The sequence below is a fragment of the Drosophila busckii genome, chromosome 3R, assembly GCF_011750605.1.
Source record: "Drosophila busckii strain San Diego stock center, stock number 13000-0081.31 chromosome 3R, ASM1175060v1, whole genome shotgun sequence".
NCBI lineage: Eukaryota > Metazoa > Arthropoda > Insecta > Diptera > Drosophilidae > Drosophila > Drosophila busckii.
In genome coordinates, this window is record NC_046607.1 from 20,579,015 (window position 1) to 20,602,119 (window position 23,105).

At 41.4% G+C, this 23,105-nt stretch overlaps 10 protein-coding genes across 18 annotated transcripts; 6 read left to right on the forward strand and 4 right to left on the reverse strand.

Annotated features, from left to right (window-relative positions):
* Positions 1-36: 36 nt before the first annotated feature.
* Positions 37-2,883, reverse strand: LOC108601881 (testis-specific zinc finger protein topi). Of its 2 annotated transcripts, XM_017989856.1 has the most exons (4): positions 2,814-2,883; positions 2,217-2,580; positions 898-2,157; positions 37-842 (listed from the first exon to the last, which is right to left on the reverse strand). In XM_017989856.1, the coding sequence occupies exons 2-4, from the start codon at positions 2,578-2,580 to the stop codon at positions 76-78; spliced, it is 2,391 nt and encodes a 796-aa protein (XP_017845345.1). In that variant the 5' UTR covers positions 2,814-2,883; the 3' UTR covers positions 37-75. The 2 variants fall into 2 exon arrangements, with proteins under 2 accessions (XP_017845345.1, XP_017845344.1); XM_017989855.1 differs by lacking the exon at positions 2,814-2,883 and having other exon boundaries at positions 2,217-2,622.
* A 124-nt stretch (positions 2,884-3,007) lies between these two features.
* LOC108603775 (formin-like protein 20) lies at positions 3,008-5,607 on the forward strand. Of its 6 annotated transcripts, none has more exons than XM_017992863.2 (6): positions 3,009-3,135; positions 3,287-3,337; positions 3,441-3,716; positions 3,821-4,252; positions 4,306-5,184; positions 5,249-5,607. In XM_017992863.2, the coding sequence occupies exons 3-6, from the start codon at positions 3,474-3,476 to the stop codon at positions 5,423-5,425; spliced, it is 1,731 nt and encodes a 576-aa protein (XP_017848352.1). In that variant the 5' UTR covers positions 3,009-3,135; positions 3,287-3,337; positions 3,441-3,473; the 3' UTR covers positions 5,426-5,607. The 6 variants fall into 6 exon arrangements, with proteins under 6 accessions (XP_017848356.1, XP_017848352.1, XP_017848350.1 ...); XM_017992861.2 differs by having other exon boundaries at positions 3,464-3,716; XM_017992867.2 differs by lacking the exon at positions 3,441-3,716 and having other exon boundaries at positions 3,008-3,135.
* A 116-nt stretch (positions 5,608-5,723) lies between these two features.
* LOC108603777 (flavin reductase (NADPH)) lies at positions 5,724-8,172 on the forward strand. Its single transcript, XM_017992869.2, has 2 exons — positions 5,724-5,955; positions 6,012-8,172. The coding sequence occupies exons 1-2, from the start codon at positions 5,883-5,885 to the stop codon at positions 6,560-6,562; spliced, it is 624 nt and encodes a 207-aa protein (XP_017848358.1). The 5' UTR covers positions 5,724-5,882; the 3' UTR covers positions 6,563-8,172.
* LOC108603778 (N-alpha-acetyltransferase 80) lies at positions 7,350-9,469 on the reverse strand. Of its 2 annotated transcripts, XM_017992870.2 has the most exons (3): positions 9,246-9,469; positions 8,695-8,813; positions 7,350-8,593 (listed from the first exon to the last, which is right to left on the reverse strand). In XM_017992870.2, exons 2-3 carry the CDS (start codon positions 8,725-8,727, stop codon positions 8,093-8,095), a joined length of 534 nt encoding a protein of 177 aa, XP_017848359.1. In that variant the 5' UTR covers positions 8,728-8,813; positions 9,246-9,469; the 3' UTR covers positions 7,350-8,092. The 2 variants fall into 2 exon arrangements, with proteins under 2 accessions (XP_017848359.1, XP_017848360.1); XM_017992871.2 differs by lacking the exon at positions 8,695-8,813 and having other exon boundaries at positions 9,246-9,458.
* A 365-nt stretch (positions 9,470-9,834) lies between these two features.
* On the forward strand, positions 9,835-11,326 carry LOC108603776 (mediator of RNA polymerase II transcription subunit 6). The gene is made up of 4 exons (XM_017992868.1): positions 9,835-10,542; positions 10,606-10,780; positions 10,838-10,943; positions 11,002-11,326. The coding sequence occupies exons 1-4, from the start codon at positions 10,352-10,354 to the stop codon at positions 11,277-11,279; spliced, it is 750 nt and encodes a 249-aa protein (XP_017848357.1). The 5' UTR covers positions 9,835-10,351; the 3' UTR covers positions 11,280-11,326.
* A 193-nt stretch (positions 11,327-11,519) lies between these two features.
* On the reverse strand, positions 11,520-13,521 carry LOC108602040. The gene is made up of 3 exons (XM_017990047.1): positions 12,741-13,521; positions 11,876-12,679; positions 11,520-11,818 (listed from the first exon to the last, which is right to left on the reverse strand). Exons 1-3 carry the CDS (start codon positions 13,291-13,293, stop codon positions 11,598-11,600), a joined length of 1,578 nt encoding a protein of 525 aa, XP_017845536.1. The 5' UTR covers positions 13,294-13,521; the 3' UTR covers positions 11,520-11,597.
* Positions 13,522-13,745: 224 nt separating this feature from the next.
* LOC108603949 (synaptosomal-associated protein 25) lies at positions 13,746-15,257 on the forward strand. The gene has a single exon (XM_017993141.1). It carries the CDS (start codon positions 13,939-13,941, stop codon positions 14,572-14,574), a length of 636 nt encoding a protein of 211 aa, XP_017848630.1. The 5' UTR covers positions 13,746-13,938; the 3' UTR covers positions 14,575-15,257.
* LOC108603948 (mannose-6-phosphate isomerase) lies at positions 15,248-16,775 on the reverse strand. The gene is made up of 3 exons (XM_017993139.1): positions 16,669-16,775; positions 15,947-16,559; positions 15,248-15,892 (listed from the first exon to the last, which is right to left on the reverse strand). Exons 2-3 carry the CDS (start codon positions 16,521-16,523, stop codon positions 15,279-15,281), a joined length of 1,191 nt encoding a protein of 396 aa, XP_017848628.1. The 5' UTR covers positions 16,524-16,559; positions 16,669-16,775; the 3' UTR covers positions 15,248-15,278.
* A 207-nt stretch (positions 16,776-16,982) lies between these two features.
* On the forward strand, positions 16,983-19,700 carry LOC108603946 (dipeptidyl peptidase 3). Its single transcript, XM_017993138.2, has 4 exons — positions 16,983-17,039; positions 17,353-17,653; positions 17,704-18,595; positions 18,654-19,700. Exons 2-4 carry the CDS (start codon positions 17,372-17,374, stop codon positions 19,652-19,654), a joined length of 2,175 nt encoding a protein of 724 aa, XP_017848627.2. The 5' UTR covers positions 16,983-17,039; positions 17,353-17,371; the 3' UTR covers positions 19,655-19,700.
* Positions 19,701-20,280: 580 nt separating this feature from the next.
* Positions 20,281-23,031, forward strand: LOC108603939 (dipeptidyl peptidase 3). 2 transcript variants are annotated; one of them, XM_017993132.2, is made up of 4 exons: positions 20,281-20,311; positions 20,661-20,961; positions 21,012-21,903; positions 21,959-23,031. In XM_017993132.2, exons 2-4 carry the CDS (start codon positions 20,680-20,682, stop codon positions 22,954-22,956), a joined length of 2,172 nt encoding a protein of 723 aa, XP_017848621.1. In that variant the 5' UTR covers positions 20,281-20,311; positions 20,661-20,679; the 3' UTR covers positions 22,957-23,031. The 2 variants fall into 2 exon arrangements, with proteins under 2 accessions (XP_017848621.1, XP_033149855.1); XM_033293964.1 differs by lacking the exon at positions 20,281-20,311 and having other exon boundaries at positions 20,513-20,961.
* Positions 23,032-23,105: the final 74 nt, after the last annotated feature.

Sequence of the window (23,105 nt, forward strand, 5' to 3'; positions counted from 1 at the left end):
AAAAAAAAAATGACATCTATAAAAAATCAGAGAGTCGAACCACGCTCAGATTCAAATTTGTGTTTATTTAGTCAATTAGTAATAAAATGGCTGTGATGAATTATTTTCAACAACTACTACTCTAGCATTATCATTGTTCTCCAGCGCCATATTAATGTTTATTTCATATGGCGGCTCATCGACAACAGTTGACATTTCCTCCGGCTCCTCGTAGGTGATAATATCCTGCTCCAAGTGGCCAATGGGTACCGCTATGTTTTGCACAAAACGCGACCCTTCAGAAAAATCATTGGGATCTAGCTCCACCATATCGTACTGCTGCTCCTCTATCATCGAAGATGAGGGCGAGTGCATATAAGCATCAGCCAAGGGGTTCGTAACAAACTCATCAATGACATTCATACCTTCCGCCATTTGGCGAGCTCTCAATGCGGCAGCAGTTTCCAACTCAAACTTTTGCATTTGCATCATCAGACGTGCATTGGCATCCAGATGAGAATGACGGGCACGCACATGTTTATCCCGATCGCCACGCTGACGAAAGGTTTTGGTGCAAAATGGGCAATCGTAGGGCTTCTCGCCGGTATGGATGCGCTGATGGTTCTTTAGTGCATCGGCACGATAGAAACGCTTGCCACACTCGTCGCACTCGTAGCGACGCTCGCCACGATGAATAAGGCGATGTTGATAGAAGACGGAACCGGTGAGGAAGCGCTTGCCACAGACCAAACAATGATACGGACGTTCACCCGTATGGCACTTGCGTATGTGATCGTTGAGATCCGGACGTATGGTAAACTTTCTGCCGCAGTTCTGCTCCTGACAAACAAAGGGCTTAACGCCTGCAAGCAAAACTCCATTACAGATACAACAAAAGCAGCAGGCGGCTGAACTTACCCTGATGGAAACGCAAATGCTGCCAGAGATGACTGGACTGAGTATAGGATTTGCCACAAATATCGCACAGATATTGACGTAGTCTACCCACAGCATTGCCAGCGCCAGTATTACGCATTTCCTTCTCGCGCTTCTTCTTATTCAAATGCTTCTCCTCGTAATGCGGCTGAATCTCATGCGCATACTCAAAGTTCACGGCGCAGAACTCACAGGGCAGCAGCAGACGCGAGCCCTGCTCGCTGAGACGTGGAAAGTAGTGATAGCTGCTGTAGCGATGCTCCTGCAGCAGCTCCATGTTGGAGAACTTTAGTTCGCAGACATTGCAAACAAAGTAGCGATTGAGTGGCGCCGTCAGCTGCTTGAGACCCTCACGCATATAGACACAGTCGGTTTGGTAATGCACGCTGGCCTCCTTGGCGGTAGTCATGCGTATGTTGCAGGCGGTGCACTCGAAGCGCCGCTCCGGCACATGGCTGGCCGAGTGCATGAGCAGATGGGAAACCTCGGCAAAGATGTAATCACAAAACTCGCACTGCAGCACATTGCTCAACACCAGCAGCGTAAAGGGCTCCGGCGGCTTGGAAAGCTGTTGCAGCTCCAACGCCAGCGATAGCAATTGCTCACCCTCCAGCAACATGTGCTCCAGCTGTTGTTTCAATTCAGCCTCCGGCTTTGCTGGCTGCGCTGCTGGCGGCGCGGGCTGTGGATGCTGTGGCGCATGCTCCAGCGCCAGCTTAACATCGTAGAACACACGCCCACAAGGATTACATTTGAGCACCACCAGTAGTCCCAGAGTGTTACCGGGCGCTGTATGCTGCTGCAATCCGTTCTGATTGGGTATGAGATCCAGCGCATGCTTCTCCATGTGCCGCACCAAGCCCGAGGCATGTACAAACTTGCGCTCACAGATGCTGCACTCATTAGGTCCTTTGGTGACGGCCTTTTTGTTCTTGGAAGTATCGATGCCCGTTTCTAGATCATACTTGAGCTCATCCTTCATATAGCGACGTATGCGCACTTGGTTCTCTATGATGATGCGCTCGCTGGCGGACTTCTTGAGTTGTGCAGCGGGCTTTTTGTCAGTGTCAGCGGAAGCGGAAGCAGCAGCCGCAGCAGGCTCTGTAGCATTTGCCTTAGGCGCAACGCTTATTGTGCAGTTGTGGGTTTGAAACGAGGGCGTGTCAAAGAGGCTGCCGCAATTGGCGCAGCGTATGATGCGATAGGCATTTGTGGGCGGCATAGCTGGACTTGGGCGCGGCGCTATTGTGGTTAAGATTTGTTAATTATACGCCGCATATGTTAATTTGATTACAACTTACGTGGCAAATTGATCTTCTCTGGGGGTCTAATGCTGGGCGGCACACCTGAGAGAAACTCACGCAGCTTGGCCTGCTCTGCCTCAGCATCAAAGTCCACTTTGCCATCCGCCTCCTGCAGGATTTGCTTAAGCGTAGGATCCGCCAATGTGCGCTCCACAGCCTCCTCAGTGGGCATTTGTATGCCCGTGGGTATTTCAAAGAACTTGGACAAATCCTCGTGACTTACAATGCCATCATTCTCGTTGGACACCAGCACAGTGGTGCCCTGCTGCAGCTGATCTGTACGCACGACCATATTCTCATCAAACTCAAACTCGGCCATCAAAAACTCTCCATCATCATACAATCCCAATTCGTTTTCCATCTTTGCAAAATAAAAATATTGATTTAGAAATACTTAATTTTATTTTTTATATTTTTTCTGAGCACGCTTTTGCTTTGAAAGTTGGACTGCCAATGACAAAAATTTCCTGTGTCAGCTTGAAACTTAGTGTCAAAAGGAAGTCTATCAAATATAGGCTAGAATGACATTTGTTTATAGCCAAGCATGCTGCGTTAAAATAATAGATTAAAATAAATATTAAAAGCTTTCAGTACCTTTTACTTGGCTTTTGGGCTGGCCAAGCCTTTATTTCCCTTTATCTAGTTGAATAAAATTCCCAATTTTCTCAAAACCAAACCAACAATAAATTAACACCAATTGTCCCCCGTCTCTCTAAACAAAGTTGATGATTAGTAGCTTTCAGTTTTATCAGTTATCAGTGTCTGTGTGTGTTCCAGATAACGAGCTTCGCGAAATGAGTAAACGCTCTGACATACCGCCAGGGTTAATCAGTCCGTTACATATGCTCGATGTTAGAGGGAGTTGACGGCGACATTTGGCACTATTGGCAATAATCTCGAGCAGCAACTTCTAACGGTAATTTACTATGACGTTAAGCATTCTGCAATTGGGCTAGAAATTGTGTCTTTGTTGTGGTTAGTGAATCAGCAATAGAAATCCGTTAAATGTTATTAATAAATGTTGCGACAAATGCTTCTGCAAACTTATCAGTAAATTTTGCTTGAAGATAATGCGCCTACGGATACTACGGATACGTTAACGACAAAGCGCTCTCTTGGTAGGTTACGACAAAAATTCATTTACTAATATTTAAGTGCATGCAAAATATTTCCTAAAATGTTTGCTAATTGAACTTATGGTTGGCATTTCTTCTCTCTTAGTATACAATCATTTTGCTTTTTAGACCGTGAGACATGAATGCGGAAAGCATGACATACGCATATATCTCGGAGCCCGTGGAATTTAGGCAGCTGCAGGGCAAAGCAGTTGACTTTAGAAAAACCTTTGATGTGCGGGGTCAGGGCAATGATGAAATGCTGCAGCTGTATCTGCGCAAGGCCCACTTGGACGAAAATGTGGAACAGATGCCAGCGATTCAGCGACGCACATATGTTTATGACATAATTAGAAGCAATAAGGGTCCAGGTTATTGGGTGGTAATTGTGCTACATTAAATTCATAACACTTGTAATAATAATTACTCACCCAGCGAAGCAGTCGACATTTGAAAAGTTTCTTCACTCTCTATCTGTCATTGCAGCCACCTTCTATGCAGCTGAGTAGCGACGTCTTTGCACATCCACCGCCAGCTGTTTTACCACCGCCCACTATGAAGAGCTCACCATTTAACGAACGACGTACAGGTGCACAGATGAAATCTTCCGCCTCTAGCAGCAGCCTGGGCAGCTTAGGCGGCGGCACTGCGCCGCTGCCTGGACCCAGCTTTGCCAGCAGTGTGGTGGTCAGCAGCAAGGGCTCCAAATATGAAATTAGCGGACCCATAAATTTTCAGCATGTCTCTGGTGATGTGACCAGAGATCGCACACGCAATGCCTTCGATTTGAGTGCTGGCAATCAGGATAATGTGCTGAAGAAGTATATGATGGAACATGGCATTACCGAACAGGATATAGCTGGAATGAATCGCAAGGATATTATCAAAAACATTGTACACTCAAATGCCACATGGCAGGTAAGTAACTAAAAGACTCACCCTGTTGCTCTTACTAAAACTTCGCGGTGTAGCCCAGCAAAGCTGAGATGAAGGCGTCCAAGGGCATGACATTACCGCCTGCTCCAACGCCAACGCTTGTTTATGCCACTATAAACACCAATAATCAGCTTACACCGCCGCCTTCACCAAAGCCTGTACAGAAGCCGCTGTCCAATTATGCCACAATTACATCACGTTTTAAAGATATCTCTGATATGGATTGGCCAGCCACACCGAGCTCTTCCGCACCGCGACGTGCACCTTTGGGTAATATAGTGCCCATACAAGTGTCGGGTGGTTCAAAAGTGCCGCCACCACCCTCAACCGTTACTGCAGCTAATGTACATGTCAATCCAGCCGCGGTTGAAGTGCGTCCAGCACCTCTGAAGACACAATCTGATATTTATGCCACGATTGCGCCACAAAGAAAAGCAGGCCAAATGCGTGTGCCACCGCCTACGCCGCCCAAACCTACCACACCGTTACCAGTGCAATATAAAGCACCAGCTGCACCAAAATTGCAACCTGTAGCCAATCCTGTTGCTTTTCCACAACAGTCAAAGTGCCGCACATCGGCCGCTCCTGTTGCGTTTACACAACAGTCAAAGAGCCGCACATCGGCCGCTCCTGTTGCTTTTCCACAGCAGTCAAAGAGCGGCACATCGGCCGCTCCTGTTGCTTTTCCACAGCAGTCAAAGAGTGGCACATCGGCTGCTATACCGCCTCCTCCTCCACCGCCACCACCAGCGGCAGCTGTGCCTGTTCCACCGCCTCCGCCACCATTATTAGCAGCAGCAGTTCCAGCTGCACCAATCATGCAAAAGTCTGAACAGCGAAAGCCGGCCCCCGCAGCCGGAGGTGACAATCGTGATGCTTTCTTGGAAAGCATACGCAATGGCGTAGCTTTAAAGGTAATTTCAGTCTCTTACATACATACATACTTGCGCGCCATGTACTTAATACAATCATCTGCAGAAAGTCGACAAGAAAGCAGCTACTATAAGTGGGGTCAAGCCACGCGCCGAAAAGAAACCACCAGCAGGTGATTTCCTTAGCGAGCTTAAGCTGGGCATCACATTGCGACGCGTTAAGAATCCGGCGGACAATCCGTTCTCTGATGCCAATTCAAATGCAGATGAGTCCCAAGCATAAACTAACGGCGAAGCTCTCAACAAAGTGGCAGCACCGCTGTGAATCGACATTTCTATCGATACTTTTATTACACCTGTTTACCTGTGAAAAATGTATGAAAATAAACTAAAGAACTTATTTATTCTGTTAAGCATAGCACAGAAAATTGATAAAATCAATAAAGTTGGATTTATACATCTTTACATCAATTCTAGTATACATTTTGAATTTTGCCGCGCTTTAAAATAAAGTGCAGGTATGCACATATATTTATCTCTTTTGCACCTTTCGCAAGTTCTCGGTTACGATCAGCTGTTCAGCACAGGCGGCACAACAATAACAGTCAAAGTGACACTTGATATTTGATTTGCACTGTGTAAAGTTGTACGTGCTTCATATTTATTGCATTTCTGCTAGTTTTCAGGACGCATACACCTGAGCATTTTTTCAATTAATTGTATAGATAAGCAAGCTCATTATGCAACGAATTGCTGTAATTGGTGGTACCGGCATGACCGGCCAATGTGTTGTGGATTATGCACTACAAAAGGGTAATGTATGATGATATAAATAAATGTTTAAATTTAATCTACTTGTTGGTATGCAGGTCTAAAGGTGAATCTGCTTTACCGCACTGAGCCCACTGTGCCGGAGCGTTTTAAAGACAAAGTGCAGTTGCTGCAAGGCGATGCAACCAAATTAGATGATGTAAAGCGCCTACTGCAGGAGGATGGTGGCGTCGATGGTGTGTGCGTCATTTTGGGCACACGCAACAAGCTGGAAGCCACTACAGAGCTGTCCACTGGCACTGACAATGTCATCAAAGCTATGAAGGAATTGAAGCTGACTAAATTATCTATAGTCATGTCATCATTTTTGTTGCGTCCCCTTAATGAAGTACCCGGTGTATTTCATCGCCTCAACGAGGAACATCAGCGCATGTTGGATTTAACCAAAGCATCTGGCTTGGATTACATAGCCATACTGCCACCTCACATTGCTGATGAGCCCGCCAGCGGTTATACTGTGGTGCATGATGAGGCACCCGGCCGCCTGGTTTCCAAGGATGATCTGGGCAAATTCATTGTGGAATGCTTGGATCAGCCAGAGCATTATGGCAAGGTCTGCGGCATTGCCAAAAGCGTCAAGAGCGCTTAAGTTAATAAATTATAATTAAAAATGGACAAAACGACAGCACATTTTCGCATTTAAATGTGCCACAAATTGTAATTAATTCTGCTATATTTCTATACAGATCTAAAGCTGTACGTATAAAGTGTGCGCACTATAAAACTTTCCATTTTAATGCTATAATAAACAAACAAATATTCGTTAATTGTAATTACGTGCTGTATCAAATTGGCAATCGAGCGTGCCAGTGGGTTCAGACACCTAAAATTTGTTAGACGTCATGTAGGCATTTCGAAAATGTGCACCTGTAAAAATTTGAGCGCGTAAAGGCTTCCGCTAAACGGGCTCAATGCCAAAGAGAATGTAAATTTATGGCTGTGCATTAAGCAAGCTAAATATAAAACGTACCTGCAACTAAAGAACGCAGCAAACTTTTATATGCACTTTGTCGCTTTGGCTACAATGTGCAACAAATGTCAAGATAAGCATGAAGCAATATACACAACTTGAGTATACCAATTTTAAATTTTTAAAGTGTCAAAGTGTATGAAAAGCAGAGGGAGCCAAACATGTAAACAGAAAATCTACAGTGGCGCCTCAATACAGAGAACCGTTTATAATTTCTTGACATCCCCATGTCGGTTCTATATGCCCCTTCTTACAACAAGCTTGCCACGTGCCTCTCCGTCAACATGTATGAACATCAAAATTTCACACTATGCCAACTGTTCGTCTTAGCCCATGCCAAGTACCCATTATATATATATGTGTGTGCCAGCTGCAGCTGATAAAAATAACACTACCGGGGCGCGCATCAGTTTAAAATCTTTTATTTTTTTTGGCATGTCGCATCATCTTGAACTTGAACTTGTCATACACATGTATCTGTTAGACAGATGGTAGACAAGTGCTTCCGTTATGTTCGCCAAATTATAACAATAGATTAATTTTATGTATTATCTACAACATAGAGTAATTTATTTATTGCCTTTTGATTCATATGCTTAATGCTACTATTTACTGCTCCGATATGTATAACTAGACTAAGAGCTACTTGGAAGATACTTGAGCTATTCATATGTGTTTTCGTTAAACAATAGGTTCAAATGTAAAAAAGAGAAGCTGTATCGATCATCCATGATGACCGGCTGTATCAAATTGAACTAGAAATCTCAGCTTTAGTGTGTGTGTGTGTGTATTGTCTATGAAGCATTCTGAGCAGCGAGCTACAAATTAAATCAAAAGTATAGATAAACTACAAATAAATTATTATATGCGTTATTATATAAACACTGCCGATTTACGTGCATCTGTTGCCAAAGTAGTTTTAACAGAAAAATACATGCGGAAAGTAATATTTAAAAATCAACACAAGCGTAATATGAATATTTTTGTGTAAACATAATGGAATTGGAACCGAGCGCTCTATAAACGGCTCAGCCGTTGGGCAGTTTAGAGCGTTTGGCCCATTTTGACTAGGTTTAACTGTTAACGGCTCTGTTCGATGCCAGCGATTTTAAGTTAAGCCAACACAACTACTACGACTGGTGCTGATGCCTATAAAGCTTTCTTCATGTATTTCTTTTTCTTCTGTAAACTCGGTAGCTCGCAGTGACGCGGTCCATACATGGAGACAGGTGCACAGTACTCATAGCCAATGCGTTCATAAAAACCATCCTGATCAATGGTGGACAGATAAATGGTATTCAAGTCGAGCACCACACGGCAGTAATCCTCAGCAAATTTCATAATCAGCTTGCCAAAACCTTGGCCACGATAGCTTTTATCCACTACAACTGATTCGACAAAGCAAGCCTTCTTCTTGGACGTTATTGGACTGAGTTTTAAATGAGCTATCACACGGCACATTCCTTCCGTTGTGAGCACTAGGCTGCAGGGCAGCGAGTCACATGAAGCCTCTAGTGAACGCATGCGTGCAGTTTCAGAGCGCGGCCATTCGGAATTGATGAGCGCGCAGGTATCCTTCATTAGCTCCGGAAAATTGTGTATGGGCACCACATTGAATGGACTACCCGTAACATTGAAAGGCGGTAGTCCCTGCAAGAAAATGTTTTATATTTAGTTATGGTTTAAATTTAGCTCGAGGACCTAGTATAATTATAATTATAGTTGCTGGGTTTTGCTGCTTTGCCAGCTACCTCATAGTACGGCTCCGGCTTAATATAGCGCATAGTCTCACGGAAATCAGTTAAGATAAAATGTCTTATGCTGGCTGGCGGACTGTCGCTGTGCCAGCCCTGGGATATGATAAGTAAATCTAAAAGAGAATAGAGCAGCAAATAGATTCGTTTCTTTTTGTTTCGTTGTTGAGGAACAAATATTTGTTATATACAAAGTTGTATAACAATTGAAATATATATAGTTAAGTTGTGGGAAAGTAACGAAACACCTACGAAATTTACAGTTGTACTAATACATTTAAACAATCAAGTAAATACATATGTGCGTGTAGGCGTTATCTATAGAATATTGTCCGCGAAAATCAAGGTGAGGCATAAAAAAAGCACGCATAGACAACGACCTTGACTGGCCAAAATAACAACAAATTATGAACATGAACACATTACTTATATACATATGACACACGATGCATAAACAAATTCTAAATGCAGTCATTGTAAACCGTACACACACACACTAAAACAATTAAAATTTGTTTATTTTTCATTGATTTTCCCTGCTTTTTTACCATTGCGATCTCTTCTCGCTGCTGCTTTTGCAATTCCTCACGAGCGCCACGGCGAATTGTACAAAACGTACTAATATAATTCCCAATACTGGCGATCCAAGAAATAGGACAAGTTCCGCTGGCCGCGCAAAATAATATGTTTTGTTTGTTTGTATATGTGACGTCGACTTCGGCGTCGCAGCAACAATTGAACACGCTTCGTTGAATTTGTACATAAAGCGCGCCTGATTGTTGATATGTCTGTTGCTGGGCCCTGCGCGCTTTTTTTATTCAAATATTAGATTTGATTTGGGTGCAGCCGTTACGTTTATGTTTTATTTTTAAACATTGTTAATATAAACTGCTAAACAGAGAGAGATAGTGTCAGACGCCTGCCAACTTGTGCAAATATCTAGCGATAGCTTTTGTCGAAGTACTTAGCGTGTAACGGTGACTTGGGCGGCGGGAAGTTTAAATTCAATTAAATTTTTAATTATTTAAATTATTTTATAAAAAGCCTAAGAGTTATTTTGAGCATTTTTACATTCTTTATACACAATTAGATTTCACTTTAACTTTCTGTTTTATATCAAAAAATGTTACCAATTGACTCGTTAGTCGTTACTGATAGGTGGTCACCGATATTTACGAATTGCAACCGTGTGGCTGTTGTAATGTATGGGGCAGGGGAAAAGAGGGGTGCAAGCAAAACAAAAAATAACAAAAAGTGAACTGCTTGCCGCGATTTATAGAGCAAGTGCCAAATATATCACAAGCTAAATGTAAAATTAAAGCTTCTCACTTACATTATTAAACGCAGGTTGTTGGCTGTTACGGAGCAGCAAGTTAATTTTTATGTTTGCGACACTGAATTATTTATTACACAACAATAAATCAAACAAAAAAAGAAGCCAAGCACATTGCAACATAGGGTAAAATTGGCAAACGGTAGCTAAATATAGTTTGTAAACAAAAGAAAGAGGAAAAGCAATTAACGGCTGCGGGCCAGGCATTGACACTGACCCATTGATACGTACAAAATTGTTGTCTGTCGTCGGCCGACGAAAAAATAAATACGGCGGAGTGTGCATTGTTGGTATTCACGTGTAGCCGGTGGGGACAGGGCAATGGCAAACAGACAAATGGCACAACCACAAGAAAATCATTTGCGCCTATCGTGGCACGATACACAGATGATGGCATCACTCAGTCCACAGACTGTGATGGATTATTTTTGCCGCAAGAGTAATCCCTTCTACGATCATCAGTGTAACAATGAAACTATTCGCATGCAGCGTCTAGGACCTGAACATTTGCAGTGAGTACCCGGAAATACTTAGACATAATTATATGATTAATTAATGCCCTATTTACATTTTAGTAACATGCTAGGACTGGAGTACATCTTATTGCATGTAGCCGAGCCCATATTGTATGTCATACGCAAGCAACATCGCTATAATCCCTCAGACGCAACTCCCATTGCGGATTACTATATTATCGGCGGCACTGTCTATAAAGCGCCTGATTTAGCAAATGTGATAAATGCGCGAATTGTAAGCCTACTAGCTTTACTTGTGATCCCTTTTATTTTATATCTTACTTACCTGCAGCTCAATACGGTTGTCAACCTGCAGTCGGCGTTCGAAGAAGCCAGCAGCTATGCCCGCTATCATCCTAACAAAGGTTATACCTGGGACTTTTCCTCAAATAAAGTTTGTAAGTTGACAGTTAACAAGACTGTAGTGTGTAGCTTACTTATGAAACTCTATTTCAGTGTCTGACAAATCAAAGGCTGATAAAAAGGATGCTAATGCAGCTAAGGATGACAACAGCGGAACATTGTTTCAAAAGCAACGTGTGGACATGTTGCTGGCGGAGCTCCTACGCAAATTTCCGCCTCCCATTCCACCTATGCTACAAAATCTACAACAACCTCTGCAGCCGGGACAGTTGCCAAGCTCAACAGATGGCATGGCGGATGCTACGGGGCCATTGGATATAGCTACTGAAGGCATTGATATGAAACCACCCCCTGAAAAAAAGAGCAAATAAGCATTAAATTAATATAAATAAATCAATTTTATATACACACTACATATTGATTAGTTTTTCAAAAAGAGGAAACTCAAAATAATCTTTCTTATATTTTATTTGTTGTTTAAATATATAGACTTAAAGTTAATTTAAAAACTATAACTTCAGATTCAGTATAATTTCAAGAGAGTCAAGGCAAATGTAAGTCATATTTATTTTTTTAATTTAAAAATTAAATCTTATGATTATTAGTCGCTGATTTATGACAAGCAAATATAAGCTGAACTGAATTTGATTGAATTGTATTATTAAACAACTTAAATTAACTGAAGTGATTTACTCTAATAGGGCAGTCAATGCTTTAGCTGTCTCCTGTTGCTCCTTGCTACGCGAATGAACCGACAAGCAGTGATTTGTATACTCGAGTATGCTCTTAAAGGATTGTTTGCAAATATGGCAAGGCACAGTTTTGGTAGGTGTACGAGAAACGCCAGTGTGTGCTTTCTTGATCACCTTTTTTGTTGAAGGCGGCGCCATGGGTGGAACTTCACTTTGAGCTGTAAGGAGAAAAATTAGTCATTTTATAAAGCATATTTTAAAAAATTTCTATTTACCAAAATTTTTGGGCATTAAACTCTCACGCGGCCTGGCGCCAAAAGACTCTACTCCAGTTAGCTTGGGTAACTGCGCTTTTTTCTGATGATTGAGTTCTGTAAATTCCAGCTTGCGCTTTTCTTTAGGTGGTATCTTGACGCAGTTTTGCATGAGATGTATATGCAGCGCACGCTCTAACGCAAACTTTTTGTCACAGTATTTACAGTTGCTTATTTTTCTGGCGCCGCCTTTGTTAGCCGGCTCAATTGGTTGATGTGAGCGCATATGCAAGTCTAAGCTGCTCTTAATAGAAAAGCTAACGCTGCATAACTTGCAGTTAAACTTGGGCGCATCAACTCTGTCCTTTGGCTGCTGCTTAGGTATGATCGGTTTAGCTGGAGCAGCAGTGGAACTGGGCTTGGTTTCAGCCGTACGTGGCAATAAGGATTTGCGATTGCCAACAACGCCCCCCTGGGTTATCTTGCCTACTGGTAGATAGCTACGACGCGCTGCGGCTGCACTGTTTGCAGCCAATTTGCGCGCTGGACTGTTCAAGGTAGTTTTTACCACAATCGACATGCGTTGTTTTAATGTTTGCGTGCCGCCCACGGTGGGCAGGAAGGAACGTCGTGGACGTGGCATGTTAGCTACTGGCAATTGACGTGTAGCCTTGGGCACCTCTTTAGGGTTTTTGGCTGCTTCTTTCAGTGTCAATGCCTTGGCAATTAGATTGGATACTTCATTTACCATCTCGTCCACATCCTTTTTCTCCTCCAACACTATAGCTGGTGATGCGGCTTGCATTGAAGGCTCTTCATTTGAAACTGGAATTATTAATCATTTAATATGAAACACACATTTACCTTTTGTAATATTCATATTTACCTTCCGTAATATTTTCTAAAAGTACATCCGCGCACAACGGATATACATTATTCTTATTCTTGTTGTCCTGCGTGGAAACATCCCCAATTGTAGAATTGCCTTCATGGAACATGGTATTGGTCTTCACAGTTGAAGTAGTGGCGTCTATAGTAGAAGACAATGTCGAGTTTTCTCCATCTGGTTGTGTATTCTCCTTATCATCTATATCTGTATTATTCACATCTTTTTGTACTTGGTCCTTTAATGTATTGTTCTTGGTTGGCGTCGAGGAAAGACCATTGTGTTTGTTTAATAAACTCATGTCAAAGGGACGCAAGGGCGACGCTTGATCGGTTATAGTGTTATCTTTTATCAAGGACTTTAACACAGTTTTTTCTATAACTTTCTGATCCTCGAGTGTAGTGTTCATGTCTGTAGCATTTATTTCCAAATAGTGGCTGGTTTGACTTGTAACTACAGACTCCCATTTGCTGGCGAGCGTATCATCAAAGGATAAATACATGCTAGCCACGCTATCCTCAGTAGCGCATACAGAACGTCGCGAATTTTCCATGTTATGCTATATAAAAACTTAGAGTGTTTTCAAATTGTTTGCATTAAATGCAATATCTTATTTTTGCAAGCAAAAAAAATAATAAAAAGTCGCGCTAAAGATTACTGACGCCTTCCAAACACAAATGCGGTTAATTTCAAATGTGTTTTTCAACACTAAACTGGGCTGGCGTTACAGATTAATACCACCCTTTTTAATCAACAAATCAAAATTTTTCTTATGTATTTAAAAACGTTGCGCACGATTCTTTGTAAAGTTATAATAAATACTGATTTTAAGCTTGTGAAGCTATACAAATTTACAAAGTTAGCTAAGCAATTTGTTTTTTCAAAAACATTTGACAACTCTATCAAGTGCTGTTCGCTCCACGATTGTTTGAGCTGGTTCCTCTGTAACGATACAACTCTGGTATATACACAATTTTTGTTGTTCAATTTTGCAGCAAAGACTTGGCAAAAGTTTTACAAAATCAAAAAAACTGCTAAATATTTATACATAAAATTGCAGTTCCTACATTTGCAATCAAGCGAGCTTAATATAAAAAACTAAAGTTAGGGTTATCAAGCGAAAGTTCAACTGTGACTCACATTCAACAATTATACATACATATACTAGAAAGTTCACAACCACTTGCTACATTAGATCATGACTGCTGTGGAGAATGAGCCGCGCACAGAGCTGCAGGAGTTGCAGCTGAAATCAGCCCAAGTAGCTGATGAGTCACTGGAAAGCACACGTCGTATGCTCAGCCTCATGGATGAGAGTAAAGAGGCGGGTATACGCACGCTGGTGGCGCTAGATGACCAAGGCGAGCAGCTGGATCGCATAGAGGAGGGTATGGATCGGATAAATGCGGATATGCGTGAAGCTGAAAAGAATCTCAGCGGCATGGAGAAGTGTTGTGGCATTTGTGTGCTGCCCTGGAAGAAGGTGAACATTAAGGATGACAGCGATAGAGCTTGGAAGGCCAATGATGATGGCAAAGTGGTTGCCAGTCAGCCGCAGCGTGTCATTGATGAGCGCGAACGTGGCGGCATGGGTGCTCCACCACAATCAGGCTACATATCGCGCATAACAAACGATGCACGCGAGGATGAGATGGACGAGAATCTGGGTCAGGTCAACTCTATGCTAGGCAATTTGCGTAACATGGCACTCGACATGGGCTCCGAGCTGGAGAATCAAAATAAGCAAGTTGATCGTATTAATGCCAAAGGTGATGCCAACAATATGCGAATGGATGGTGTTAACAAGCGTGCAAATAATCTACTGAAGAGCTAAGCTGATACGCTCAAAAGCTTGTGAAAGATAACTGTTAAAAATGCCAGCCATCACTCTTAACCCTTATCCCCCAGCGTTACTCACTTTTGGCAAAAGCTTCTATCTACGTACAGGGAACACTATTGTGGGCACAAAAACACGACACTATATACAAACTCTACACACTCTAGTGGATCAAAAAGTATAACGACTAAAGCAACTTAACCCATCAAAACGTAACTTGTATACATATATTCGTCTATATATTAACTAATCTTTACACTCGAAACTAAACAAAATTTTATATAGAAATTTTTTTCATATGAATGTACAAGCAACTATAAAACTTTGTAATGTGTATTGTCAATGTAACAAATATTTATATATCTTTAATAACTATATACAACAGGAGTAAGGCGAAAGGCATTTACACGTACGTATTTGTATGTGAGTAAGACGGGCAATTTTGAATGATGCACAATGGTTTTTTTAGATTTAAGCTTAGTGTCATATGCATAAATTATTTATGTGCTGTTGATTGTATATTACATATAATGTATTTATATATACTTGTATAATTGTTTGTTTAGATTAATGACTGCCCTCTACCCCAGTTACGCCCCCCCTTGCTTACAGTGTTTACTATTTGCCAATTTAGTTGCTATTCTAGATGTTCAATAAAAAGTGAAATTACTCAATTTAAATACAAACAATTTACATTTTTTTTAAGCTTGTCTAAAATAATTGTACGTGGCTATATAGGCTGTAAAATTTTCACCACAATCTTCGGCATGCAAAAATTCAATTTCTGGCGCTGCTTCTACGGGAATGTAAACAATACTGCCACGCGACAGTTTAATCTCCTTGACACCATTCTGGGTGTTGAGCTTCAACATGCGTTCGCCTGCCAAGGTTAGAAGTATGGCGCCAAAGGGCTGTATTTGTAGCTTGTAGTTCTCCAGAGTATGCTTGATGGCCACATGCATTACAGCAAAATCATCCACTGGCGGTACATACACCTGCACGTTCTCGTCTATACGATATGGGGTAAAGGTCTTCTTGTGCGCCTCGGTGCCTTCGAATATTACTGAAGAAATTAGCTGATCTACATCCTTAAACTTTGGCGTAAGTCCAGCTCGAATAACATTATCAGAGCAGGACATGCACTCAACGCAGTCGCCGTCCAGATATGCATGTATCTCATTGGCGCCCAGATAGATGGCTTGACCAGGCTGCAGGCGCACGATATTTAAAAAGAATAGCGACAATATCCCCACGTCGCCAGGAAAATCTTTGCTAATGGTATTGAACACTTCAAACAGCTCGTTGCGCTTGAGTTCTGCAAAGAATATTAGATTAATAAAATAAACCAAATTGATCTGTCAATACTTACCTTCCTTGCAAGTCTTGGCAATGTCCTTCAGACATTTTACAATAGCCTTTTCGTCCGACTTCATTAGGATTTCATAGCATAACTTAACTCCTTCAGCGTTGCGAACTTCATGCAGCTGATCCACAGATTCCTTGCCAATCAATTTGCTCAATGGCTGGAATTCGTCTATGTAATCTATAATATCTTCAACTGGCTGAAAGCCCACCAGTGCTAAGAATGGTGTCAGTGCTATGGCTAACTCCGGCTTATGATTATCGTCTTTGTAGATTTCTGGGCGTTCACGATGCAAACGCTCTGCTTCGCATTTATTGGGATGAACCTGTATGCTTAAAGCCTTCTTAATGCTCAGTACTTTAAACAAGTACGGTAGATCTTTCTTCAGCACACGGTCCAGCGTTTCGCCCGTGTCTTTGACAACGGACATGCCACAAATATGTGTGCCCATCCACATCTCCGCATACGAAGCTTTATCATTCAGTGTAAAGTCTGGATCGTTGGCCATTGCCAGTTGTGCAACAGTGGAATGTATACCATTCTTGCCCCAATCATAGTTTTTTACCCAGCCTGTGAGCTCCATAGTTGCAGCGTATTTTCTTTTCTGCTTAAGGTCAAACTGAAGGTGATAAGAATGAAAAACATATGATTTTGATAGCTGTGTGGGTGGTGGGTGGCTTGCGTTGGTGATTTCGATAGCATTTACAGTTGCTGCTGCTTATTGTTACCTATTAGCCACGTCAATGTCTCCAAAATAAATTTTCTCAAATAGCCAAAACTGTTTCCAGCTACATTTAAAATAAAAACAATAAAAAACTAACTGACAGTGTGACCACTACAGGAAAACATAGAAAACGGCTTTAATAAAATTAATTTGCTTAAATCGACATGCAAGTTTAAAGTATTTATAATTATTAAAACTGGTAAATATTAAAGCTTTAAATACAAATTTATGCATATAATTCAAAAAAGTTGAATTTAAAGAATTGCTTGAAAATAATCGATTGCTAATTGCTATCGATTGTAGATAATGATCAAGAGATAATGTTTTTGTTTACAAACAGCATTTTCGGCATTTTCACTTTGTTTCAATTATAGTGTAAGTACTTGCTAATATTGTTATGATTTGTAGAAAACTTTTTAGGATCGAGCCGTTTTTTTTAGCTTAACTGAGTTTAAACAGGATCAATTCAACCTTAAGTACCAATCTAACTAAATACCACGTAATATATGTATGTACTATATTTTACATGGTATATTCTGAATGTAGGTATAATGCTTTTATCAGCTTTAAAATGCCATAAATCTTTGTTGCGAAGAAAAGTCTGCTCGAAATATCAACTGCACAAACGCAATTCAACAATTTCACAATCCAACGTTTACATAATTTCTCCAAAAACTTTGCTGCACAGACATTTGACGCAGTGCACCATGGAAAGATCAAGCAAATCAGCGAATTTCGTTCTGCCCAATACGCAGCCCATTGGAGACTTAAATTGCAAAAATGCATTTGAAAGTCTGACTGACAAGGAGAAGCTTTATGCGCATTACCTTAGCAAAGCATCGTGGAATGGGGAGTTCATTTCGCTCATACAGTCAAGCCCTGAGGCGCCGTTAATCTTCTCACTACTGCATCGCATCTTTGTAGCTGAGACACCAGCCGAGCTGAAGGTCAAAGCAATGCAGTCAGGGGTGTCTGAAGATGACTTTACGGTGAGTAATCTATATAATGTTCATATAAAGCTTAACAAGATTAATTGCAGGCATTTCTTGTATACACTTGCGCTGTGTTTGCCAATACTGGTAACTACTTGGGCATGGGAGATAGCAAGATTCTACCCAATCTCAGCAAGGATAAATTCGATGCTGTTGTGCACTCCTCAACAGCATTTGCAGCTGACCCACGCGTTGCAAAGATCTATGAAAACGTCAAGAGCCTCATTTATGTGCTTGAATCTCGCAATGAAATGCTTGGCTTTTCACCCAATGGTATAACAACATACTGGTCCGATAACTGCACCAAAGAAGACTCTGATATAGTCAACTCCTGGCTAATCTCCAAGCGCATTGAGCCTTACATGTGTCGCACATTCAAAATCGAGGAGAATGGCCAGACAGTTTATGATGTCAAGCTGGGTTCTATTGCACAATCCACCAAGGAAGGTATCACCTTGCCTCTGGAGCAGTATAAAGGACATAATTTCCGTGTAACACGCGGCGATTACCAACCATTGCTGCAGCAGGTCAATGAAAACTTGCAACAGGCCAAAAAGTACGCCGCAAATGAAAATGAATCCAACATGATTGAGCACTATATCAAATCCTTTGAAGAAGGCTCTTTGGCTGACCACAAGGAGGGCTCCAGATGGTGGATCAAGGACAAGGGACCTATTATAGAGACATACATAGGATTCATTATGAATTATCGTGATCCTGCAGGAGCACGTTCTGAATTCATGGGCTTTGTCGCAATGGTTAACAAGGAAAGTTCGGCAAAATTTGCTGAATTGGTTAAACGTGCTGAAAAACTAGTACAATATTTGCCTTGGACACAAGCCTATGAAAAAGACGTGTACTTGAAACCAGATTTTACATCGCTCGATGTGCTCACACTTTCTGGCAGTGTAGTACCTGTAGGCATGAACATACCGAGATGTTAGTTACTGCTGCAAATTATTTAAAGACGTTGAATAACTTTTTACTTTCCTCACAGATGATGATATCAGTCAGGATGAGGGCTTTAAGAATGTGGCATTGGGAAATGTACTGGCTACCATAAATCAAAAAGACCCTATTGCATTTCTATCGGAGGCTGATCAGACGTTAATGAAGAAATATAAAGTCAAGGCATTTGAAGTGCAAGTGGGCTTGCATGAATTGCTTGGACATGGCAGTGGCAAACTGTTCCGCATCGATGAGAATGGCGCTTATAACTTCGATGAGAAGAGTGTGAAGAATCCTATTACAGGCGAGCCCATTACCAAGTGGTATCTACCGGGCGAATCATTTGATACGCAGTTTGGCGCTATTGGTTCATCATACGAGGAGTGCCGTGCCGAGGCTGTTGGTCTCTATTTGTCCTTGCAACCTGATATTTTGGAAATATTTGGCTTTAAGGATCCTGCCGAGCAGGATGACATTATTTATATTAACTGGCTTAGCCTTATCTGGAACGGCATGGGTGTGGCGTTGGAAATGTACAATCCCACATCCAAGCTTTGGTTGCAAGCCCATTCGCGTGCACGTTTCGCTATCATGAAAGTGCTGTTGGAGGCGGGTGAAGGCCTTGTTACCATTGAAGAGACTGAAGATGGCAAGAATCTGCTGCTTACATTAGATCGCAGTAAGATTCAAACTGTTGGCAAGAAAGCGCTTGGAGATTGCCTCACTAAATTGCAAGTGTACAAGTCAACAGCGGACATTGAAGCCGCAACCAAAATGTACGAACATTTCTCTGAGGTCAATGAGGACGGCACTCATCCTTGGGCCAAGTGGCGTGACATATGCCTGGCGCACAAAAAGCCAAGAATTATCTTGGTGCAAGCCAACACCGTGGTCAATGGGGATAAGGTCGAGTTAAAGACCTACGAGCCCACTTTCGATGGTTATATACAATCTTGGGTGGACCGTTATCCCAATACAAATATTGATGATGTACTGGAGACTATTGTAGAGCAGGATAAAAAGTATTTTCCATTGGCGTTTAAAAACTAAGCTTCAGGCTCAAGAATAAAATAATAAACGCATGTCAGAGCATAAATCCTTCAGCGTTGCGAACTTCATGCAGCTGATGCACAGATTCCCTGCCAATCAATTTGCTTAATAGCTGGAACTCGTCTATGTTGTCTATAATAATATTCAACTGGCCAAGCCCGTATTTTCTTTCTGCTGAAGGTGATAAAAATGAAAAAACATGATTTTAATAGCTGTGTGGGTGGCTGCGTTGGTAATTTCGAACAGTTGCTGCTGCTTATTGTTACCTATTAGCCACGTCAATGTCTCTAAAATAAATTTTCTCAAATAGCAAAAACATTTTTTTCAGCAACATTTAAAAGAAAAACAATAAATAACTGACAGTGTGACCACTACAGCAAAACATAGAAAACGCTTTAAATAAAAGGAATTTGCATAACTCGAGGTAAGTTTTATGTAATGGTAATTATTTAAGCAGGTAAATATTTAAGCTTTTAATAAAAATTTATGCATATATGTAGTTCGAAAACATGAATTTACAAATATTTTGAAAATAATCGATTGCTACCAGTATTTGCTATCGACTGTGGATAATGATCAAGAGATAATGTTTTTGTTTACTAACAACGTGCAATATTGTAGCATTTTCATTTTGCTGCAATTAGTATTTCAAATAGTGTAAGTACATAATAAAATTGTTAAGATTTGTGAAATGTTGTTAAATAACGAGCCGCTTTTCGAGCTTCACTGAGTTTAAATTTGATCAACCTTAAGTAACAACCTATCTTTATACCACATGGTATATTCTGAATCTGGGTATAATGCTTTTATCAGCTTTAAAATGCCATAATGGTTTGGTGCGAAGAAAAATCTGTTCGAAATATCAGTTACACACGGAAAGGATTTATCATATGTTAAAAGGGATTGAACACTATCATAATCCAGACCGGCAGGATGCTTTTATAATCGAAAAACATTTAATAGAATCCAACGCTCACCTAATTTATACAAAAACTTTGCTGCGCAGACATTTGACGCAGTGCAGCATGGAAGTGTCACGCAAATCAACGAATTTCGTTCTGCCCAATACGCAGCCCATTGGAGACTTAAATTGCAAAAATGCATTTGAAAGTCTGACGGACAAGGAGAAGCTTTATGCGCATTACCTGAGCAAAGCGTCGTGGAATGGTGGGCTCATTTCGCTCATACAGTCAAGCCCTGAGGCGCCGCTAATCTTCTCACTACTGCATCGCATCTTTGTAGCTGAGAAACCCGCCGAGCTGAAGGTCAAAGCCATACAGTCAGGTGTGTCTGAAGATGACTTTACGGTGAGTAATCTATATAAAGTCTATATAAATCTTAACAAGATTATTTGTAGGCATTTCTTGTATACACATGCGGTGTGTTCGCTAATACTGGTAACTACTTGGGCGTGGGAGATAGCAAGATTCTACCCAATATCAGCAAGGATAAGTTTGATGCTATTGTGCACTCCTCTGCAGCATTTGCAGCTGACCCACGCGTTGCAAAGATCTATGAAAATGTCAAAAGCCTCATCTATGAGCTGGAATCTCGCAATGAAATACTTGGCTTTTCACCGAATGGTGTAACAGCATACTGGTCCGATAACTGCACTAAAAAGGACTCGGATATAGTCAACTCCTGGCTTACATCCAAACGCATCGAGCCTTACATGTGTCGCACCTTCAAAATCGAGGAGAATGGCCAGACAGTCTATGATGTCAAGCTGGGTTCTATTGCACAATCCACCAAGGATGGTATCACCTTGCCTCTGGAGCAGTATAAAGGACATAATTTCCGCGTAACACGCGGCGATTACCAACCATTGCTGCAGCGTGTCAATGAAAACTTGCAACAGGCCAAAAAGTACGCCGCCAATGAAAATGAATCCAACATGATTGAGCACTATATCAAATCCTTTGAAGAAGGCTCTTTAGCTGACCACAAAGATGGCTCTAGATGGTGGATTAAGGACAAGGGACCTGTTATTGAAACGTATATTGGTTTCATTGAGACTTATCGTGATCCTGCAGGTGGACGTGCTGAATTCGAGGGATTTGTGGCTATGGTAAACAAGGAAAATTCTGCCAAATTTGCTGAATTGGTTAATCGTGCAGAAGAACTCTTACAATATTTGCCTTGGACACAACCTTATGAAAAAGACGTGTACTTGAAACCAGATTTTACATCGCTCGATGTGCTCACATTTTCTGGCAACATGGTACCTACAGGCATCAACATACCCAACTGTTAGTTGCTACTGCAAATTCTTTGACGCTGATTAACATTTTGCTTTCTTTACAGATGACGAAATCCGTCAGGATGAGGGCTTTAAGAACGTGGCCTTGGGAAATGTACTGGCTAACATAAATCAAAAAGACCCTATTGCATTTCTATCGGAAGCCGATCAGACGCTGATGAAAAAATACAAAGTAAAAGCATATGAGCTGCAAGTGGGCATACATGAATTACTTGGACATGGCAGTGGCAAACTGTTCCGCATTGATGAGAATGGCGCTTACAACTTTGATGAGAAGAGTGTGAAAAATCTTATTACAGGCGAGTCCATTACCAAGTGGTATCTACCGGGCGAAACATATGATACGAAGTTTGGCGCTATTGGTTCATCATACGAGGAGTGTCGTGCCGAGACTGTTGGTCTCTATTTGTGCTTGCAACGCGAAATTTTGGAAATATTTGGCTATAAGGATGTTGCACAACAGGACGATATTATTTATGCTAATTGGCTACATCTTATTTGGAGCGGCATGTGTGATGTTGTGGATTATAATCCCAAATCAAAGATGTGGTTGCAAGCGCATTCGCGTGCTCACTTTGTTATCATGAGAGTGCTGTTGGAGGTGGGTGAAGGCTTCTTTACCATTGAAGAGACTGAAGACGGTAAGAATCTGCTGCTTACATTAGATCGCAGTAAGATTCAAACTGTTGGCAAGAAAGCGCTTGGAGATTTCCTCACTAAATTGCAAGTGTATAAGTCAACAGCGGACATTGAAGCCGCTTCCAAAATTTACGAACATTTCTCTGAGGTCAATGAGGACGGCACTCATCCTTGGGCCAAGTGGCGTGATATATGCCTGGCGCATAAAAAGCCAAGAATTATCTTGGTGCAAGCCAACACCATGGTCAATGGTGATAAGGTCGAGCTGAAGACCTATGAGCCAACCCACGAAGGATATATACAATCTTGGGTCGACCGTTATCCCTCTACTGACGTTGATGAAGTGCTGGAGAGTATTGTTGAGCAGGATAAAAAGTATTTCCCCTTGGCGTTTAAAAACTAAGCTAATGTTCAAGAAGAAAATAGTAAACGCTCAATGCTTAAATAATACTTAATGCATTTATAAAAGCAAAAATTAAACAAATAAAAAAGATATCCAATCAGAAATTCTGATTGTGTTTAACAATTAGAAACGGTTTAAAAATAATCGAT

Excerpts from the sequence above, each read along its gene's own strand:
- LOC108601881 (XM_017989856.1), bottom strand. The coding sequence starts at position 2,580 with ATGGAAAACGAATTGGGATTGTATGATGATGGAGAGTTTTTGATGGCC. Across the intron at positions 2,158-2,216 it reads AGAGAAGATCAATTTGCCAC|CGCCGCGCCCAAGTCCAGCT; the intron begins GTAAGTTGTAAT and ends TAACCACAATAG. Across the intron at positions 843-897 it reads GCATTTGCGTTTCCATCAGG|GCGTTAAGCCCTTTGTTTGT; the intron begins GTAAGTTCAGCC and ends TTTTGCTTGCAG.
- LOC108603775 (XM_017992863.2), top strand. The coding sequence starts at position 3,474 with ATGAATGCGGAAAGCATGACATACGCATATATCTCGGAGCCCGTGGAA. Across the intron at positions 3,717-3,820 it reads AGGGTCCAGGTTATTGGGTG|CCACCTTCTATGCAGCTGAG; the intron begins GTAATTGTGCTA and ends CTGTCATTGCAG. Across the intron at positions 4,253-4,305 it reads ACTCAAATGCCACATGGCAG|CCCAGCAAAGCTGAGATGAA; the intron begins GTAAGTAACTAA and ends TTCGCGGTGTAG.
- LOC108603777 (XM_017992869.2), top strand. The coding sequence starts at position 5,883 with ATGCAACGAATTGCTGTAATTGGTGGTACCGGCATGACCGGCCAATGT. Across the intron at positions 5,956-6,011 it reads GGATTATGCACTACAAAAGG|GTCTAAAGGTGAATCTGCTT; the intron begins GTAATGTATGAT and ends GTTGGTATGCAG.
- LOC108603778 (XM_017992870.2), bottom strand. The coding sequence starts at position 8,727 with ATGCGCTATATTAAGCCGGAGCCGTACTATGAG. Across the intron at positions 8,594-8,694 it reads AGCCGGAGCCGTACTATGAG|GGACTACCGCCTTTCAATGT; the intron begins GTAGCTGGCAAA and ends ATTTTCTTGCAG.
- LOC108603776 (XM_017992868.1), top strand. The coding sequence starts at position 10,352 with ATGGCAAACAGACAAATGGCACAACCACAAGAAAATCATTTGCGCCTA. Across the intron at positions 10,543-10,605 it reads CTAGGACCTGAACATTTGCA|TAACATGCTAGGACTGGAGT; the intron begins GTGAGTACCCGG and ends TTTACATTTTAG. Across the intron at positions 10,781-10,837 it reads ATGTGATAAATGCGCGAATT|CTCAATACGGTTGTCAACCT; the intron begins GTAAGCCTACTA and ends ACTTACCTGCAG.
- LOC108602040 (XM_017990047.1), bottom strand. The coding sequence starts at position 13,293 with ATGGAAAATTCGCGACGTTCTGTATGCGCTACTGAGGATAGCGTGGCT. Across the intron at positions 12,680-12,740 it reads TTTAGAAAATATTACGGAAG|TTTCAAATGAAGAGCCTTCA; the intron begins GTAAATATGAAT and ends TAATAATTCCAG. Across the intron at positions 11,819-11,875 it reads TTTAATGCCCAAAAATTTTG|CTCAAAGTGAAGTTCCACCC; the intron begins GTAAATAGAAAT and ends TTCTCCTTACAG.
- LOC108603949 (XM_017993141.1), top strand. The coding sequence starts at position 13,939 with ATGACTGCTGTGGAGAATGAGCCGCGCACAGAGCTGCAGGAGTTGCAG.
- LOC108603948 (XM_017993139.1), bottom strand. The coding sequence starts at position 16,523 with ATGGAGCTCACAGGCTGGGTAAAAAACTATGATTGGGGCAAGAATGGT. Across the intron at positions 15,893-15,946 it reads TGCCAAGACTTGCAAGGAAG|AACTCAAGCGCAACGAGCTG; the intron begins GTAAGTATTGAC and ends TATTCTTTGCAG.
- LOC108603946 (XM_017993138.2), top strand. The coding sequence starts at position 17,372 with ATGGAAAGATCAAGCAAATCAGCGAATTTCGTTCTGCCCAATACGCAG. Across the intron at positions 17,654-17,703 it reads TGTCTGAAGATGACTTTACG|GCATTTCTTGTATACACTTG; the intron begins GTGAGTAATCTA and ends GATTAATTGCAG. Across the intron at positions 18,596-18,653 it reads AGGCATGAACATACCGAGAT|ATGATGATATCAGTCAGGAT; the intron begins GTTAGTTACTGC and ends CTTTCCTCACAG.
- LOC108603939 (XM_033293964.1), top strand. The coding sequence starts at position 20,545 with ATGTTAAAAGGGATTGAACACTATCATAATCCAGACCGGCAGGATGCT. Across the intron at positions 20,962-21,011 it reads TGTCTGAAGATGACTTTACG|GCATTTCTTGTATACACATG; the intron begins GTGAGTAATCTA and ends GATTATTTGTAG. Across the intron at positions 21,904-21,958 it reads AGGCATCAACATACCCAACT|ATGACGAAATCCGTCAGGAT; the intron begins GTTAGTTGCTAC and ends CTTTCTTTACAG.